The sequence below is a fragment of the Garra rufa genome, chromosome 19 (assembly GCF_049309525.1).
Source record: "Garra rufa chromosome 19, GarRuf1.0, whole genome shotgun sequence".
Lineage (NCBI taxonomy): Eukaryota > Metazoa > Chordata > Actinopteri > Cypriniformes > Cyprinidae > Garra > Garra rufa.
Genome location: NC_133379.1, coordinates 42,509,918 through 42,529,724, shown reverse-complemented (window position 1 = coordinate 42,529,724; position 19,807 = coordinate 42,509,918). Strand labels below are relative to the sequence as shown.

At 42.4% G+C, this 19,807-nt stretch overlaps 1 protein-coding gene across 1 annotated transcript; it reads right to left on the bottom strand.

Moving 5' to 3' along the window:
* Window positions 1–241: 241 nt before the first annotated feature.
* Window positions 242–19,736, bottom strand: LOC141293051 (C-type mannose receptor 2-like). The gene is made up of 50 exons (XM_073825094.1): window positions 19,584–19,736; window positions 18,579–18,724; window positions 18,378–18,490; window positions 18,097–18,230; window positions 17,787–18,010; window positions 17,459–17,568; window positions 17,183–17,301; window positions 16,905–17,040; window positions 16,729–16,811; window positions 16,118–16,237; window positions 15,925–16,026; window positions 15,366–15,524; window positions 15,192–15,274; window positions 14,873–15,017; window positions 14,644–14,685; window positions 14,328–14,495; window positions 11,990–12,109; window positions 11,770–11,877; window positions 11,645–11,677; window positions 11,425–11,559; window positions 11,201–11,347; window positions 10,849–10,983; window positions 10,581–10,735; window positions 10,186–10,330; window positions 9,988–10,042; window positions 8,232–8,298; window positions 8,011–8,144; window positions 7,888–7,931; window positions 7,634–7,807; window positions 7,253–7,407; window positions 7,061–7,174; window positions 6,855–6,970; window positions 6,608–6,759; window positions 6,285–6,490; window positions 5,146–5,320; window positions 4,848–5,069; window positions 4,495–4,664; window positions 4,280–4,350; window positions 4,097–4,197; window positions 3,566–3,685; window positions 3,282–3,428; window positions 2,717–2,871; window positions 2,492–2,591; window positions 2,053–2,288; window positions 1,783–1,972; window positions 1,447–1,698; window positions 1,167–1,349; window positions 890–940; window positions 665–813; window positions 242–509 (listed from the first exon to the last, which is right to left on the bottom strand). Exons 1-50 carry the CDS (start codon window positions 19,624–19,626, stop codon window positions 468–470), a joined length of 6,486 nt encoding a protein of 2,161 aa, XP_073681195.1. The 5' UTR covers window positions 19,627–19,736; the 3' UTR covers window positions 242–467.
* Window positions 19,737–19,807: the final 71 nt, after the last annotated feature.

The window sequence follows — 19,807 nt, the reverse complement described above, 5'->3', positions numbered from 1 at the left end:
ATGAATTCAAAAGTGTTATACTTGCCTGTTATTTGCAAGAAGAGAAAAATAAGGAAAAGCCATTAAAGAAAGTGCCAGAACGCTGCAGATTCTAATCGGTGTCTGTCTCATCATTTACTGTCTTTTTCAGTTACTCCTAACTTCTCATCCTTCCCTGTTTAAGACCAGTAACACCAATCAAAAGACATGCTTTAACACAAAGTCAGAAACCTTTGAAAAATTTCTAATGCTGTTGAGTATATATATTTATTTTCAATTTATTTCAAGAAACAACTGTACAGACAATAAACATTACCACAACAATGCATTTGTGCATACTTTAAAACAATTTACAAAATGTGAACATAGATACAAAAAGCATACGAAAAAAATCTGTTGGACGATGCTTGTATGACCCAGTTTCAGTGCTGATTGAACATATTTCAGTGCTTCAGTCCCTGTACAAAAATAGATGAATGTCACACGGTTCATGTGTCAGATTCTCCGAAGTTGGGGTTGGAGAAAGCAGGCTGTTAACAGATTGTAGAAAAGAGTTTTAGGTGCAGAAAAAATGTTGCAACTGGCATCAAACACGTTGAACACACGTTAAGCAACTTTCTCTTATTCAGGTTAAAATGGGTAAAATGAGATGGCAAGTTGTCAAGTCATCGTTCACAAAACTTACCACATCAATATTCTTGGTTTCGTGTTTGAAGAAGCTGATATCTCCTGGTTTTACGCCCTTCACGCTAAAGACGTAGTACACGAGGGCCAGGATCAGCGCCGCGCACACAATCGCCCCAATGACGGCCCCGGCGATCAGACCGCTGTCCACTGCGCCACAAAACAACAACTTGAGTTACAACAACACACGTGTGTCACGTTAAAACAATTCACTTCATAAACTCACGTGGCGTCGGGTCAGTGGGGATGACGATCCCATTGTCATCGGTCACGTAATCTGAAGACAAGAAAACACGCTATTAGAAGCAGGTTCAGGCAACACAGCTCTCAGTCCAGAATCGGACAGGATGGGTTTTTCAGTCAAGTGACTGTTGAGATACGAGCTGTGTCCTAGGCTTTAGATCCAGAGGCGATCGCTCACTAAACTAACACCATAACTAATGAACTCGTGTCGGCTCGAGTACCGTTTAAGAGTCAAAGATGACAAACGGAGGTGAACGTACACTGCCGGTGTTGACACACGAAGCCTCTCTTCTGCACACAGATGTTGTCGTTCCACGTGCCGTCGGGATACATCTCAACGCAGTTCTCCTTCAACCTTTCATTATCGTGAACGGCTTCGTTGGGTTCTCCAGGAGCCCAGTTTGTGAAGCCCAGAGATGTCATATCTGTCCAGCCCCATCCATCTAGAATCACAATCAGCACATGGTCAGCGTATCTGATCTGAACTCACATGAAAGTCCTGCAGGCGACGGATGACGGACAGACAGATCAACTGCGTACATGAGCGGTCTCTGGTAAGGCCGATCCAGACGTTGTGGTACTTGGTGTAATTGATGTTTCTGATGAACTCCACCGCGGCTCGACTGTGAATCGAGGCTAATTCTCCTCCGTTCACCACTTGGCAGAAGTGTCTCGCATCTGGCCACGAGAAGCCCTCTTTTCCATTATACACAAAGTAGCAGTACCGTCCGAGCGGCCACCACTGCGGCAAACACTTTCCGTCTCCAGGAGCCGGCGTGGATGGAGGCTTTTCTGCGGAGAAATTGGAGACAGACATTGGTAATTGACACAAAACGCTCGAACGTGGCGCTCATCCGTGGTTTTGAACCGCTTTACCTTTAGTGATTTTGCAGATGTAGGGCTTGGCAGCGTCGCAGGCCGTGTCGTTCCAGGTGCCTTGGATGAAGAGCGATGGTGCGTGCATGCTGACGCACCCTTCTCCCTCGTGATTGGTCGGTTCCCCCGGGCCCCAGTGCGTGAAGAAAACCGGCCAACCGTCGGACCATTTGTACGAATCGCTGCCAGGCTGCGGAACAAAGGCAACGACTTAAGTTCTGTTTACCATTTGTTACGCTCACTAAACTCAGGTGGGCACTCATGAAGTACCATTCGGCGGAGTCCGATCCAGGCGTCCGTTTTGCCCTGCTGCACGGCTCCAGATATGAAGGCCTGGTCGTAGCTCATGTCCACGCTGGCCAAGTTCCCTCCCTCCTTCACACAGGCTTGCTGAGCTTCTTCCCAGGTTTTGGGCTCTGAAACCAGCTTATAGCAGTTGCTGTACCAGGTGATGTATCCGGACGGACACGGGGTGCGGGTGGGCGGCGGGACGGGAATGCTGCTCGCTGCGGAAAACCCCCGGAGAATCGTCAAGGATTAGAGTTGTCTAGAGTTTAGGGTCATCTTTTGAAATGTCAAACAATTCAGACTGAGGACTCGTAAACTCTTATCATGTGATTCTTTGCCCTGTTTCTAGAGCCGCTACACATGAAAACAGCGGCAACGTTTATATAACTAGATTTAAAACCAAGACACAAGATGTAAGTACATTTCTTCATAGAGCACACCCATCCTCGCTCCTGGTTACAATGCTCATCGTTCCATCGGCCCGTGACCAGGTGATTATGGGACATTGAAGTACAGTGTTCCTGAGAGAAAGACATCAGAGATCAGCATCAGCTCCTCTGCAGGTGCTGTCGGCTAGCTGGCTTTAAAAAAAAATGCTATAATTACATGTTACATATGTAAGTGCAACACAACAGTAATTTCTGACCTGGCCATCAATGTTGTTTGGCTCTTTATCGGCCCAGTTTGTGTATAACACCGGACTGACTCCATCACTCCACGCAAACTTCCCTTCATGCAGCGTATCGGACAAACCGATCCAAACGGGTAAAACAAGATCCCTGAGATAACTAGCCACAAAATCTGGAGAGAGGGTCAACATTTCACACCTTAGGACAATATGAATGAGTATTTCCTGAAGGACACAACGTTTTCAAGGTGCTAAAGGGTTATGGGTTCGGCTGGATCTGAAACACGTCACTGTTGCTGGATAGAACATAAATAAATATTAAAAAGACATTAAATAGAAGTTAAAACAAACAAACAAACATACAAACAAGCATGGCCCAAAAAATTAAATGATCCCACAAATCAAAGCTTGACTGGAGTTCAAAAAAAGAAGAAAAGTTTGTCAAGACAAGATATAACAACCATATGTTTACCAAACCATCACAATAAGGAGAGGAACTTTTGGGCTCACCTTACGAACACTGTACTGAAACTCGATTAACAACTCAATTAACCCTCTATTAGCAAAGGGGAAGATGAAGTACCGTTTTCGTTCTGATCATCAATGACGGCGAGATCTCCTTTCTGCTGTCTGCACCAATCCCGCGCGTATGTCCAGTTCGTCTTGATCTCAGACTGATGATCGTGGTTTCCTTTGAATATGTAGCACTTGTTGCGGAATTTCATCCATCCTGGAGCAATCAAAATGACAGTGTTTCTTTAGGAAAAATAAAATCACTGAACCTCTGCTAGATTAGCCTGACCAATCACTGACTGAATGCCTTGATTCATGCACATCGCTTTACGTCTCAATTTACGTCAGCCGTACCTTCGGGGCAGTTTCCCTCCCATGATGCCGTTGGAGGAGGTGGCGTGTGGTCGTTTCCTGGATATTTTTTACACACGTAACCAGCACTGGCACGTCCACAGTTCGCATCATTCCACGAACCTAACGAAAAACTAAAATTTAGACCACTTTGATCTGTGAATCCTAAAACATCATATGTTAGTATACAATACATACATACAGCTACACCTGATAAATGTACAAATAGCACAAAATGTGAAGTCTGTTTGGCACATTAGATGGACTATCTATCTGACTTGTATATTTTTAAACTAGCAACAGGCATTGACTGTTGCACTGCATTTGAGAGCGCTTGTTCACTTTTTGTTGAAATGGTTCATGAAGGAGTTTATAATTCTTATTATATTTCTTATATATACTCCATATATTGTAATGCTTTGACATGCATCCATTAAAAGAAACACAATGAATGGCAGTGTTAGTATTTTCAAAAGGACATAATTAAAAAAAAAAAAGAAAAACAAAATCGAGTGTAAAATAATATTTGCGCACCTGGATGTCTGTTCATTTGGACACACTGTTCTTCTCCGTTTGCATCATTGGGTTCTCCGGGACCCCAGTGCACATAGGTGACTGGAGACAGATCGACCCACCTGAACAGAGACAAAAAAGAAAACATTACAGACATACATGTGGAAACATACACTACTAATATACAAGTGTTCGAAGACCTACATGTACTCTCCTCCCGCAACACCAAACATCATCATTCCAATCCAGGCCGCTGCCACCTGACCGGTGCCCACCTGAACACATCATACAATCATATAATCAGCTGTATTATGAGGAGTCATGTCATTTGTGAAGAATTCAAGACACTGCTATAAAATTCACTGGTCAAACATTCAAAAGCCTAGAGCAACAAAAACAGACACACAGAGCTTTCGTACCAGGCTGACCACGTAAGACTGCTCGGCTTCATCGGCGATAGACACCAACACAGCTTTCTCTTCGTAACACTGCAAAAGGGCCGTGTGAAAGTCCACGATATCTGTGTCATTATAGTAATAACAGATGTCATTGTTCTTTCTCCAGCCAGGGTTTGATCCGCACTCAGGGGCTGAAAAAAAACAACACCTCCACTCAACAAACTAATACTGACCCCTCATCCACAAATAGTTTTTTTGCCTGTTATTTTGCTATTTGCTCCAGCTTTTGAAATGGAATAGCATTAAATTTACTACATTTCTCAGCATTTTCCAAACATAAACATTTCACCAGTCATAATAGTTTCCATCGATACCTGGTACAGGAGACGGAGGCTCCGGCGGTATAATCGGTTTCTTTCCTTTAGCGATCATACAAATCCAGTCCTGGTGGGCGTCACAATTCAGGTCATTCCACCAGGATGTCCCGTTTTCAGTGGTCACCATTTCCACACAGTTTTCTCTGCCATTGTGATTATTGGGTTCACCCTCGCCCCAGTTTGTGTGACTGACAGGCGTCCCGTCGCTCCAGTGGTAACCTTAGAGAAGAGAGGGTTAGAAAACAGTTTGTCTACAAATGATTCTCATGAGTGAAACACCCGTAAGCAAACAAACCTCCCTCCACTGGGTTGACGCTCAGTCCGACCCACTTGGTCTTTCCCTTCGAATAGCCGGACAGGAAAATTTCCTCCTCGGGATTATGGATGCTGACCAGATTGGCGCCGCGAGCGAGACAGTCTTCTCTAGCCCCCTCCCAGCTCTTCTTTTGGGCAAAGTCCACTGTGAACAGCTGTGAAAACCACCAACAAAAACAACAAGGAGACAATTAAGAACATGTATTTTAATAATCACCTCGCTTACATGTACTTATGAAAATGGCTTATCCTAGGCTTTTGCAGGCAGCAGCACTTTCAAGCATCAAGTAAATGCGAATGGCTGTTTCACAAAACCACCGGGTTTTGGCCAGAGAGTGTGGTTTATGTGGTCGTGTAAATGCACGAGAGAATTCAGATTTTTTCTTTCTTTTTGGACGTGTGTGTGCATATATTTATCTTTATGACAGACGATGACAACGAAGGTATTAGAGGTTCAAACTAACCCATACTGCACATTAAAGAAAAATAACAAATAAATAAATAATGTTGAACTTATCTGTCTTCCCTTTAACATTATACACCAACTTATTTTAAGGCAATTACACGCTTGGCTTACAGTAAACATAAATCTACTCCAGTTTGCATGAACCCAAAAATTCAGTGGTAAAGGAGCAGTCTCACCAGTTCCTGAGTCACAAATCAGCTCAAGAATCATGTTCCCGACGCTCTCTACACTCTACACAGACACAATGAGAAAGCGTACCAATTTAGTCTTTTCATCGTATACGGTTACTTAGAGAAGAGCGATATTGGGGTTTAAACAGTGTATTTTTGACAGGCCCGATGTCAGTCCCCAAACAGCAATTAGTGTTGTTATAATCACACCTAGTATTTGTGGTGGTTTTGAACTAGAGGTTTGAGCTAGAAGAAATGACCCTTCCCATATAAACAGAAAGACTTCTTCTGTTCAGTTTAGTTGAATTCCCTCTGTTATCTAAGAGTTTTTTTATGATAGACTATGGAGTAGACTATTCACCTGCATGTGAATAACTAAAGCTGCGTACTGACGGCGGCGCATGTATGTGCAGGTGCATGCACACGTGAATGCTGCTTTCTAACGATAAGCCGCTTTGTGGTGTGCATGTAAGCGTAGATCACCCTGTAGCAGTTTCTGAAGTGAGGCTGTCCGCCCCAGCCGCTCTCACATCCCGTCACCGGAGGCAGCGTCGGAGCTCGAGTAGGTGGAGAGATGCCGTTACGAGGAGCTTCGCACACAAACGGAAATGATTCTTCACACTGTTTGTTATTCCAGAATCCTGCCAACGGGCTGGTCGACATCGTGACGCAGGACCCAGCAAGGTTATCTAGAAATACAGTGAAATCTGATTTAAGTTTAAGAATGATGATTCATTCAGTCCTGCAGTTCCAAACAGGTGTAACGTCTAGGACAGAAGGATTCGCAGTGTAAAGTGCTGAATTACTTGGCTCGTTGCGGCCCCAGTTGGTGTAAGTTATTAAAGCGTCGTTGTCCCAGTAATAGTCGACACCCGCCACCCCTCCTCTCGCCCGCAGCCCCATCCACCAGTCGCCAGAGTATCGGCTCATCAGTGCTGTAAAATGAGCCTGTTCGTACCTGCGGAGGGCAACGGCAGCTTAGTGACCAGAGCTACACGAGAACAGAAGCGGTTTATGACTTTAAACAGGAACACAGAAGGTTTAGACACTCACAGGTCCATGATATGCAGCAGAGTGCTGTTCTGACTCTCACAGAACGCTTTGGCTTCCTCACGACTTTTAGCAGCTTCTTCAAACCAATAGCAAGAATACTCAAATACATCCCAGCCCTGCAGAACACACACAGACACACATGCGGTTAGTGTGACGGGGGGTTACCCTAACCCACTCTTGGCCCTCAACGAGAGGGCATGACTGACCTGAGGACAGCCGTAGATGGTGGGCTGGACGGAGGGCGGAGGATAGTGACCTTTGGGCATTTTACAGATGTAGGTGTTTAACTCCGTGCAGGTGACATCGTTCCATCGGCCCGTCTAAGATACAAAGAACTGAGTTGACATTCATGCTCACGTGTTTAATTCTAGATGTCCGTCTGTCGGTAAACGCGGTACCTGATGGAACACTTCCACACAGTCCTCGTTGAAGCCCAGGTGGTTGTTGGGTTCTCCGGGAGCCCAGTATGTGAATGTAACCTCATGATGATCCGACCACGAGAACAAACCCGAGAAGCTCAGATCGTTCAGACCGATCCACACGTCACTGGTGGCTGTTTGACGGGACAAAGAGGAGATGTTGTGAGGAGAGCCCATACGGCCGTCATATGCGTGTCTTTACACACACACACTCACGCATGTGCATTTTGTTTCTCGTCTCAAGGCCGCACAAATACGCTCACAGCAATAAGGAAAGTGAATGAAAAGGATATACCTGCGATAACATTCATGATTCATGATTGTTTGTACCTAAATGAGTTACTAAACGCACACACGTACCCAAGTACAGGTAGCTCTCCAGCCAGTTCTGTTCCGTCATGGACATGATCGACACCAGGTCGGCTCCCAGCTGCCTGCAGGCCGTCCGCGCGTTATGCCACGTCTTCTTCTCTTCAAAGGGCTTATAGCAGAACTCTCCAAACTCGTACCAGTCTGGACCAGAACACCTCAGCTCTAAAAAGACACGCCGTTCAGACCAAGCAGCCTTTCCACTAATGAATGATGTTGAGACTAGCAAGAAAATTGTGTCTCACCTCCATCAGTAAAGTGGTACGACACAGAGTAGGCCCCATCAAACCTGCGACACATCACAGCATATTTCACTCTATAGGCCACTTTTTACTCAGCAGGTATTTCAGAGAAGACTGGAGGCTTACTGTCTGGATACGATGCCGTTCTTGGTGGATCCGCTGTAAAAGTTCTGACCCACAGCTTTGAGAAGAGTGCAGTCTCCTCCAATGTCATTGAGAACCACTCCAGCGTGAATCGCAGCGGCACAGATATTAGAGTCCTTAAAAAAATTACAGTCAGGATTCATAAGGAAAAAATGCATGGTTGACACTAGAAGTGGACGGGTTATAATGGATCAGACTCGTACCCCGCGATACATGTCTGTCCCGTAGACTGAATACGGCTCCCTGGCACAACCAGCAGGACAGTGAACCCTGAAACAAACAAGAAACCCAAGCAAAATGCTTTTAAATATAACGTAAATCCAAAAAATAAGTTTCCATAACATGTGTAACATATATATGGCACCGTTACAGGATTTCCAGTCAGAACATTTAGACGAGTGACTGTTAATCCACAGCATTGCACCTTCTGTACGTCCATGTTTATCTCTCTGATTATTTGAATCGATGTGTTAAATAACGGAGATATACAAGACACACAACAGTGATGCGCGGGTTGATCCGAAATGAGCGGGTGCCCGTGGTTACGAGTCATCCAAAAATATTTTTAATGATATTCGGGTCGCGGTCGGTCGGGTCGTTTGAAATAAAGATGCCAATTAAACCTTTGTAATTTATATAGTACTAGACACAATTTTCTATGAAATACATAGACCTACACTTTATTGGCTGAGTAATATTTACCTTTTGAATGTTGAGCGTTATTAACTGTTGAATAAATGCTGACGCGGGACAAAATGCCCGATTTCCAACACCATTGTACCATTTTAACAGGCTACTTTTAAACGCATATAGCTCAGTAATGTCAGCTTTATGTATTTTCTGAGAGGGATGGGGTTTTTGTTGGGAAAGTAGGGGAAAAGATGCACACTTCGATTAGACTGGATAAACACATGCAGCATCTTAATTGTTAAGAAAATGGCATTCCTAATAAATGTCTTGAATATTTGGATTATGTCCAATGCTTCTCTTTCTTTTTGGTATTATTAGACACATTTCACTATGTCTTTTCAAATGCCTAGGTCTGTTTAATTTCTTTAATTATAAAATTTCTAGCTCTGTTTTTAATCGTTTATTCAAGCAATAATATATAAATTACCTCATGTATATGCTTGTTTAAAACCAGGGATTAAAAACGAATTCCAAGTAAAAACTGTATTTACCTAAACATTACTTAATAAATTCAAAGCACTATAATTTCCTTATTCATTTGATACAACTATTATAGCTATACAAATATAAAATAATATTATTTAGTCATATTCGTGATTCCTGAATTTATATATGAAAACTTCGTTTTGAAGTGCATTCGTTATGTTTGTATAAGAAAAGTCGTTAACCTAGCCTATTAAGTTCATTTAATATTCTTGATCATTTTTAGAAGAAGTTAAAAGTTAAGAAAAAAGGAATTAGCTTGTAGTCTATATATATTTAGGGCTATAGGCTAATATTTTTCTTAACTTTTATTACGCTGTAGATCGAAATGAAATAATTCTTGATCATATTTAACATCAGAGAATCACTGACATCATTTAGAGTAGCCTACTTTGAAAACGAAACTATTTAAATCTGTATAAAGGAAAGACAAAATAAATCACAAGAACAATCTGTATTTTTCTTGTAATCAAGAACATGTCTTTTGACAAAATTAGCCTACCTAATTAATGTCGAATGATGTTTGACAGTGAACGCACCTCCACCGCAGACACATATAATCGCTGCTGTCAGACGCAAATATTAAACATGCGGGTCGGGTACAATATTTACTTTTTTTTTTTTTGCGGGCGGGTTAGTTGAAAATGTCGGTCGGGTTCGGGTTGTTTATACATTGACCCGCACATCACTGACGCACAAGCAGCACTGGATGACGAACCACAGCCACTAACTGTACATTAAGACTTAACCAGGGTTTCAGATATCCAAACACTTAATAGTAATTACGTCATTCTGTCTACAGAGTGGTCCAGCTTGGGTTTTGCACTGCAAGTCACAGCATCTGCAAAACAGGCAACAAAAAAACAACAACAAGAGGAAACGGATTGGCTTAATTTGCACTGACAGACTTGGATAAATTATAGTTCAATTTCAAATTTCCAAAAAACAACTGATTCTTCTGAATAAAGCTTCTGTTTATCTCACAGTCTGGTAAGCAGCCCAAAATGTCCAGTCGCAGCCCCGCTTGACCGTTCCACTCCAGCGGCAGAACGCGAACGTAGTGCGCCGAGATCGGCGTCCCGAACAAGCGTTTCTCTGGAGTCGTCTTGTCCACAGAACCCGGATACTCCTGTGACAGAACCACCATCAGAACCTCCTAGACTCAATATATCTGATCTACTCTCAGACAGATGCTCCTGTAAGGTTTGCTTCATTAAATCAACTCCAACCCTCTACGAGTAGTCTGTGTGTGTGTGTGTGTGTGTGTGTGTGTGTGTGTGTGTGTGTGTGTGTGTGTGTGTGTGTGTGTGTGTGTGTGTGTGTGTGTGTGTGTGTGTGTGTGTGTGTGTGTGTGTGTGTGTGTGTGTGTGTGTGTTTACCCCTCCGTCACTGTTGTAGTCGTTCCAGGACAGGCCGTCTGTGCTGGTCTGGACCTTAAACTTAGTGACCCAGTGATCTGAAGACGGGCAGCCCTGAACGACGACCCCTGTGATCTTCTTCAGCTGACCCACATTCACCTGAATCCAGGAGTTTGCTGAAACACACAATGTCAGGCAGGAGACACAAAGGATTTTGGTTTCCTCTTCAAATACATGAAGCGATATTATGTGATTTTGTGGCTCGTTCAAAAACATTGAGGAGACAAACCAGAAGCGGAGGGCATCCAGCACGAGTTCCCATTCAGTCGAGCTTTATCTGGACCTTTCCCTCCGAGAGACGATGATGCCGAGAGCATTGAATTAGTGATGTTTCCGTCCTCCACACCCAACCCTCGCACACACACTAAAAACAAAACGCACTCATATAATACGGTAACATTTACTGACCCTATTTTGTGTGTGTTTTTGTAGTATAAGTTCTTCTTCCTCTCAAGGTATTTCTCTTGATTCTCCTAAACCTCTTTTTAGCAGAGCATAATATTGAACACTGGTATGATTTTCCCAGAGCTTTTCATCATTACTTTCATTCATAATCACGTTTTTAGTAAACTGTCCCTCACCGTTCTGCTCGCAGCTAAAAACCACCTCCAGGTATTTGGAGACGGTCGGGCAGGGATCGGTATCGGCGCGTGCGAACAGGAAACAGAACTCTCTGTTATCGCAGTTCTCCCTGGCCAAAGCCAGCGTGCCTTCGACAGTGCATACACCTAAAAGGATCATTCAGCGAATTAGTGATCCGAACACTTCAGACTTACTCATTTACACTCTTAATGCTGTGATTTACCAGAGGCTCCATCTCCAAACGGACAGATCTTGTCACTGCGGCGCCCATAAAAAGCTGACTGGATGTTGATGACGCTGTTCTGGGGGCAGTGAAGGACCAAGCTGGAGTCCTGACATGTGTATGTTGTGTAGAAACCTAGAGTACAACACAAGAACAAACTCAGCAAGAGCCTCGAAACTTCAGAGATTTATGGCACAGGAGAAACAGAAGCCAAACGTACCATCGTGCGGCGGAGGAGGCTCAGGTGTATTCCCTGACAAAGGGGAAAGGCATATTTTCTGATGTTAATACGTCACTAAATATTATTTACAATATTATAAATATTATTCCTGTAGCAGAACATACGACGCTCGCAGATATATCCTCTCTTGTTCTCGCAGTCGTCGTCGTTCCACGCTCCAGAGTTGATTAAAATGGACAAGCAGTCTTCACCGTAATAATCATCGGGGTTTCCTTTAACGGTAAACGAGAGGCGCAGATTATCTTCTCCACTAAACTTGATTTTAATTAATTTAACAAAAAGCTTATATGGTGCTTTATCATCTCAAATCTTTCACAGCATCACCTGAAGCCCAGTTTATATAGCGGAACGGAGAACCATCGGTCCACGACCAGCCTCCCTCGGTGATGGAGTCATGCGCACCCATCCACAGAGAAACTCCCGTTGGAACAGACTGGATTTGAGCTGTCAGATCAACAAGAGTTGTGTGAATGTCAGAAACGAGCATAAACGGATCTGGAAAATCTTGAGATTCTGTTCCGTAACTGAGAGCTGGGCGGTATGACCAAAAATTTATATCACAGTATTTTTTTCAAAATTATACGGTATCACGGTATTTATTTTGTTTTTCCATGCATGACTAGGTGTTAACCACATTTCCTAATAAATTAGAGAATAATTACTGCAGTATATTGGCTTACATCGACCGGACTAGTATTAACCCAGGTTTGATCGGTCTCACAAAATGCTGCTGTTCACAAAGAAGTGACAGTGGCACTCATAATTGTAATGAGGTGAAGAAATCAGAATTCATGACTTGCAGTCAAAATACACAACACTTTATTGTGCATTCTTCATATTCCAGGACATGTTTGTGGCGGAGGTGGTGAAGCAAACTGCTTGTGTTGCCTCCTGCGGCTCCAACTTTAGCCTGACCACATTTACACATGATGTAGTGATGCACCCAAATGAAAATTCTTGGCCGAAACCGAAAACCGATAGAATTATGCCAATTATTAGTACCATTGCATTTATGGCTATGACTGTGCACTAAATCTTACTAGAATCAAGGCATTGCAATTGCATAAACTAATATTAAAGTTTCAAAGAATAAATCAATTATATCAATTTAAACAATTATTATCAATCAAGTATTATATTACTTAAATAACATATACATATATTTTACTGCCTTTGTTTAATTGTTTAAATTTTTATAACACATTATCTTGTGGATCCATGAGTTCACATTTACAAGTCTATGCGTTTCTCTTCCAGCAGGAGGCGCTGTCAGAATAATGGCACACAAAGCAGCGCAACAAATGATTTTGAAACGTGCAGCGCTCATATTCATTCAATGGATAGCCTTTTGAAGTTTCATCGCAATTCTTGTCTTTCAGTCCCCAAATTTAAGACCACCTGAAATCATAATTATGACTTTCATAACCTCCTAATAACACTGCAGTCATCAATGAAAATTAAGAGCTTTATTTAAGACTTTCAAAAACAAACCTTACACAAAACACGTTTCTTTTTATTTTTTTTCCCACCATGTTCGGGGCACAAGAAAAATATTAAGGGACTAAATTAATATCAGCATATGAAGTATAATCGTCTCTCATTGTCTGAAAGAATGCACATCAGATGCTGAAAGTCAGTTTTTACTTTCACTTTAACATATTGAGCAGTTTTCACGTTGCATGTGTGATATCCATTGGCTCACCTCCATGGTTTAAAACATAAATATTTCTAAAAATACAGTATATAGAAAAGACATATCTTTAAAATATTGCGACGTAACTGAAAGCTACATCTGTCTGCACACAATGCGCCGATCTCTGCTCTCATCACTGCATGCATAGTCTCGCATTAGACTGACGGCTGAAGGTCTGGAATTCATGGCAGCTTTAATTGGCCAAGGCCCGCCCATAAGGCCGTTTGACAGACATGTCAAACAACCAATCACAGTTCGTTTCGTTCAGCGTCACGTTTCGGGGTGTGGAAATGCCCCCACAACAACAGACTGGCGTGCAACAAGTCAGTCATTGAAATAACCAGCATTGAAAGTTAAGGAAGAAGAGGGAGAACAAGCAGTAAGTCAGTAATTTGTTCGCGAATGTCGCAAATGTGTATAACAACAACAACGACGTCTGCATAAGCACCTTTTAGCAAAACGCGAGTAAATCAGTCTGCGCTTTGTTTCCCGGCGGACCAAAAATAAACGCGACACTCGCGTGTTCCGGATATCCGATCAAATTCAACTAATCAGATCACGACTTCGACATTCCTGAAGTGTTTCCAGTTAAGTGTACCATATGCATCAGACGTTTAGCTAACGTTCCCTGGGCGTGACGCCTGAGGCTGAGACTACTGCATGCACGACTGCAGACACGCCCCCTCTTGAAATTTCGGCATTACAAGTTTTGCAAATCGCTAACCCTGGGTCTTTCTCAGATACACTGAAATACGTCCACACCGCAGATGTGTTGCTTCAGACAAGCACGTGCAAGCTGCAGTTTCTGTTTGCGTCAACATACGTGTTCTCGACGCTTTGTACGCACACACTCACCGGTATTGGGGTATATGAAAAATGAATATCATTTAAAAAAAAACAAAAAAACACCGGTATTCGGTATGAAAAGGTATACCGCTCAGCCCTACCGTAACTGGCCTGAATACTAACCTCGGATGAAACCTTGTTCAAATGGCTCAGTGATGCTGATGAGATCTCCACCCTGATTCAAACAATCCGCACGAGCTTCGGACCACTTTCTCATGGACAGACCGTTAAACAGGTAGCAGTAATCATTAAACGGGTCAGCAACCCAAGAGCCACACTTCGCATTCCAGCCTGACAGAAGAAGCAGACATTCATGAGCTCAGGTACAGACACAACCAGACACTTACAGTTCCATACACAAAGACAGATATGTACCATAAGACACAAAATGTGTGAATGTCTCAGTGTTCGGTGTGTATAGAGAGTCACCAATCCGTACCTGGACCAGATGTTGGGGGAGGTGGTGGCCCTTGACCTTTTGCTGGAAAAAAAAAGGATATCAGTATCTTAAAATCACACCTAAATGGAAGAATGGCGAATGAATTTGATGGCTTTAAATGTAGAAAAGGAAAGACTTTAAAGGTAAAGACTACGGTGTATTATTAAACAATAAAACAAGTGACATAAATGAGTGATCAAACAGGAAAACTTCAGAATGGTTTTCCCACCTTTCTGGCAGATAAAAGGGAAAGTGGATGTGCAAGGCAGGTCGTTGATTTTTCCTGTGTCTGGGTGCTCAGTCCCGCGAATGTGAACACAGTCTTCATTATTCTGCCAGTTATCCGGCTGGTTAGGCTCCCAGGGCAGAAAGTCCTACGAAAGTCAGCGAGAATAGACAATGATTGTTAAACGCTTGGAACACAATAAACCTTTAAATAATTGGATGCAGAACTGCTGCTCGTTCTTCAGGAAGAGAATCCAAAATACAGTTCATCACCAGAAGTTTTCAAATGCATTCATTAATTCATTTAATGTCTGATCACTCACTGCTTGAGTTCCATCGGTCCACACATAAGTTCCTTCTTTGTTGATGTCATTCAGACCCACCCAGGAAGATCTGCTCATATGAGCTGTAACCCAAAACATTTACATATTACATGATTTTGTGTGAGCAAAATGATTCAGGCGTAAATAACTGGAAGAACCTGTCTTCTGTCACACCTGTCAGAAAACTGACGGTTTCCTGGTCGTGGATGCTGACCAGGTGTCCGTTTTGAGCCACGCAGTAATTTTCGGCATCCTGCCATTTCTTGACTGTTTCAGTCTCAAAGTGATAGCAGTATTCACCAAAGAGCAGATAGCCTTCATCACAGTGTGAGTCTGCAGAAAAACATTCAGAGAACCATGTGTCATAGTAAAAACACAACACTGACACTTCTACCATGGCATTAACTCAACTATTGTCTGTTCAGTACAATGAGAAAAGAAGCAAAAATACATGAAAATGCTAAATCTCTCTCTGACAGCAGATGGCTTCTCGCTCTGCTACTCAGAAGTACCAACAAGTCGTGGTTGTATGTAACAGCAGCGGCTCTGGCCATGTGACTAAAAGCATGAATGTTACTGGTTGGCCAGTTTTCTATTTAGTGTGATGGAAAAGAGATTAGAACCCTTCTCTCTAAAAACTGACGTCATGTCAATGTTCGTGTCAGTCTGAAAATAAGCATTAACAGCTGTTCATTAAGATTAAATGACACTGTGGGACTTTTTGTACTTTTACCTGGAGCAGTTGTGGGCTTCACATTCTGTCCTCCAGACATCTTACAAATATATCCAAGGTTTTTAAAGCAGTTGGTGGTTTCCCATTTTCCAGCATAGTTTCCTATTAAAAGTAAAAAAACATATTCAGCTCCATATTTTAAGGCTGACATCGTGTCTCTCTCTGCACGGAGTAACTCAATCGAGAATCTTACCGGTGTAAATCTGGCCACAGTCCCACAGGTTTGCTGAGTTCTGAGGAAAATTTGGGCTCCAGTTTGAAAACTCAACTGCAGTTTTGTCCACCCACCTAAATGTCCCATCTTGGTCCTTATCTGTGTTACAATTCAGAAAGAAAACACCAAGATGGGCAATGGAACCAAATGGACTGTTTACATTCCGATAACTGATACGAATCAATTCTAAAGTAATTCCGTTCAGAGACCATCAGCAGCAACGCTATTTATCCAGTGCCAGATTGGATCTAAGCTCTTGCAAATATTTCAGATGACAGTGAAGAGTTGACGCCAGTCCCTGCCAGGACTTGAGACCATGCCAAATGCATGATTTTATAATTGAGAATGGAACATTACTTTGACAGGCAGCTCTGATTACAGATCACTCTTAGCTGTAATGTAGAAACCGCATGAATTGTGGAAAGTGCTATAAAGAATAATGTGAATTGAAACTTCATTGTCTTTTAGGGTCAGAAGTTCAGCTGAATTAAAGTGCACGTTTAAACGTTTATTTTTTTTCTACAATGGGAAGAGATTCATTTGGATCAGGATTTTCAAGGGTAAAATGTTGTTTTGCATGCTTCACTCACCTGAAATGCCAATCCACAGATCAGGTATATCTACCTGGTGAAAATCAGGCAGCTGTGCATTAATAAAGAACTGCTCCTCTTCACTATAGAAATAAAAGCAGACACGGAACATGAGCATGTATGTGACCCATTCCAATCCAAACAAATCTCACTTAAACTTGAGCACTCATTCTCACTTTTTGATGGTCACTAGGTTTGCACCCATTTCAAAGCACTTGGTCTGAGCCAGATACCAGCTGGTCAGGAGATTGAGGTTACTGACCATCCAGTAACAGTTTCCTGAGAAACTCAACCATCCAGACGGACAAATGGCTGGAGAGACAGAAACAGAAGAGAATATCACTGAACCCAAAATAGATAGAAAGATTAAACACATGCGAACCACTAAGAACAGAATCATGCAAAATATTTCATCTCGGGGGAAAAATACGAAATAAATGACGGAGGATCTTACTATTCAAAGCTTTCTTGCACATGTAAGGTCGCTCATAACGGCAAACGTGTGTTCTCCATTTCCCAAAATCCTCTCCTGACTCTTTTATCATAGCAGTACACACACCGTTGGCTTTGTCACTGGGTTCAACAGTGAGAGTTAGAGTCGCTATCATGCAGGTCAACAGTTAAATGCTTCATTGCCGGAGTGAAAAACACTTCATTTGAAACGCAGTTATTAGAAGACCATAGAAATACAACTAACCAGGTTCTATAACTAGTTTAGCAGTTGTCTTACGTGAGATCAGGTTGTCCTTCCGGCCAGTTTGTGTACGTGGACGTACTCGCATCCGACCAGGTAAAACTGGTGGCGTTTGGTTGTATCTGACAGGATAAAGTTGTGCATTTCTGTGAAAAGAAAGGAAGTGAATAACAGCAATGTTTGAGCTGGGATTATTTCACATGTGACAAAATGTGCGGTCTTGCCCGGGTAGTCCATTTAGATTTAACCAAAATAAATGAAAACTGATTGGTCACGCCTTCGCCTATTGCCTTGGGTGTTTAACAGATGATTCAACAGATTCATTGTCGTGAATGAAATCCAGTGGTCCAGTGATGATTCTCACCATAGTGGAAAAGCCAATCCAGAGGTCAAAGGCGGACGGGTCCAGACGGCTGGTCACATACTGCTCCTCCTCAGAAGATGTGATCGACACCAAGTCTCCTCCTTCTCTGACACAGTCGCTGCGAGCCGCCGCCCAGCTCTTCCGAACGCCCGCCTTTCGCTTGTAGCAGTTTGAGCCGAAGAGCTGCCAGCCGTTTGCCGTGTCACAGACCGGAGCTGGGTTAGCTAAAGACAGACAGGGGAAAATATGTCATACACATGCACAAGTAAATATGGGTGATACATGGAGTTAATAAGTACATTATACGTACGGTTTGCTCGTTTACAGATATACTGCCGTTTGACTGAGCAGTTTTCATCGTTCCATTTGCCCTCATTGGCTCCCAGAACCTGCCCGCAATCCTCATTATTTGCCCAGTTGTCCGGCTGACCCTCCTTCCAATACCTGCAATTCACAGGATCGGTGGAATTCATTATTCATCTACATTCCTCACAAAACAGAAAGCATACATTCCGTAACAGCAGTATCTTTCTCACAATTAACGCCTAAAGAAATCAGTTGCAAGGAACTAAGAATGAATTTGTCACTCACGACATGTAGGGGTAGTAAACAGTCCCATCACTCCATTCCCAGTTCCCTTCGGACGCCACGTCATTCAGCCCGATCCAGAAGACGGAGGTGCCGATCTGAGTCCGGACCCACAGCTGAACACAAGAGAAGAGAAGGGCATGTTTGATGTTAGATCTTAATGTGATCCACATCTCATCATCACTGTCGTGGTGTGCATCTCACCCGCTCTTGAATGTTCTGGATGCTCATCAGATTACTTCCTTTACTGACACAATCCTCCAGAGCGTCGTGCCACGACTTCGTGTCAGAGGAGAAGTAGTAACATCTGTCATTGTACGGCCGCCAGCCCTCCTCACACTGACTGAGGCCTTAGATAAAACAGAGTGCTTACTGTTTCTCATATTAATCAGAAACAAAAATGAAAGAGAGAACACATAAGAGAAACTACATCTTCAGCATCACAAGCCTTTCTACAGGATCACTGCATGTGCAGATAGGACTTGGCTAATAAATTCATTAAACAGTTTGTCCAAGACCGATTGGGTTTAATCATATTCTGCTAAAAACAAACAGAAAGAAAATGACAGAAGACAATGGTCAAAATCTCCATCATAAAAAAGCCTCATGACTAAGATGTAAAGCAGAAACATGAGTGTCATATGCACTGCTAATGTTTTACTGGACGTGTCATAAACAGCTCCTGTAGAAGAATCATTGTTTTATCCATTTACCTCGATTGTAAAGTCTACAAAGTCACATGACTGTAGTAAAGACATGGAGCACAAGTACGGCACGTGTTTGTTTCCCACTGCTTTTTAATAATACTAGTACTCTTAGTTTGATCAGCAAATTAAACATCTTTCCACCTTGCATTTAAAATTGAAATAAATATATATGTATATATAAAAGTTTCAGACAATCTTTTGAATCCTCTTTACAGGGAGCGCCACACACCAATTCTTAAATAATAATAAAAACATAAAATGCTTGTTTTGTTATAGAGTTTAGCAATATTGTTAAACACTTTTTTCCCCAACAATTTCAGCAATGATGTATAAGTGTAAGTCTCTATGATTCAGACGGAACCTGTGCTGAATTACACAAGCGATTCTGAGATCCTGGATGAAACTGCCAGGGAGAAACAAAGAATGACGCTTTTGCCATTTCTACAAAGTAGTTATAAATATGTTATTGTAGTAAATTTACTATGAAAATTAGTGAACTTACCATAATGAAGCAAGCCAATGAGGGTGAAGGCAAACAAAAACATTATAAAATGTAATGTTTTTTTTAAACTTCAAACAGCATTACACTGGTTTATTTTTCTGTCATTCCTTCTGTAGGTCCTCTAGACATCTGCACATCATCACACACCGAAGGCTCTTTTCACCCTCATCGGAGTCCAAAGATCAAGCTGTAAAACATACATGATCATCTGATGCTGTGACACA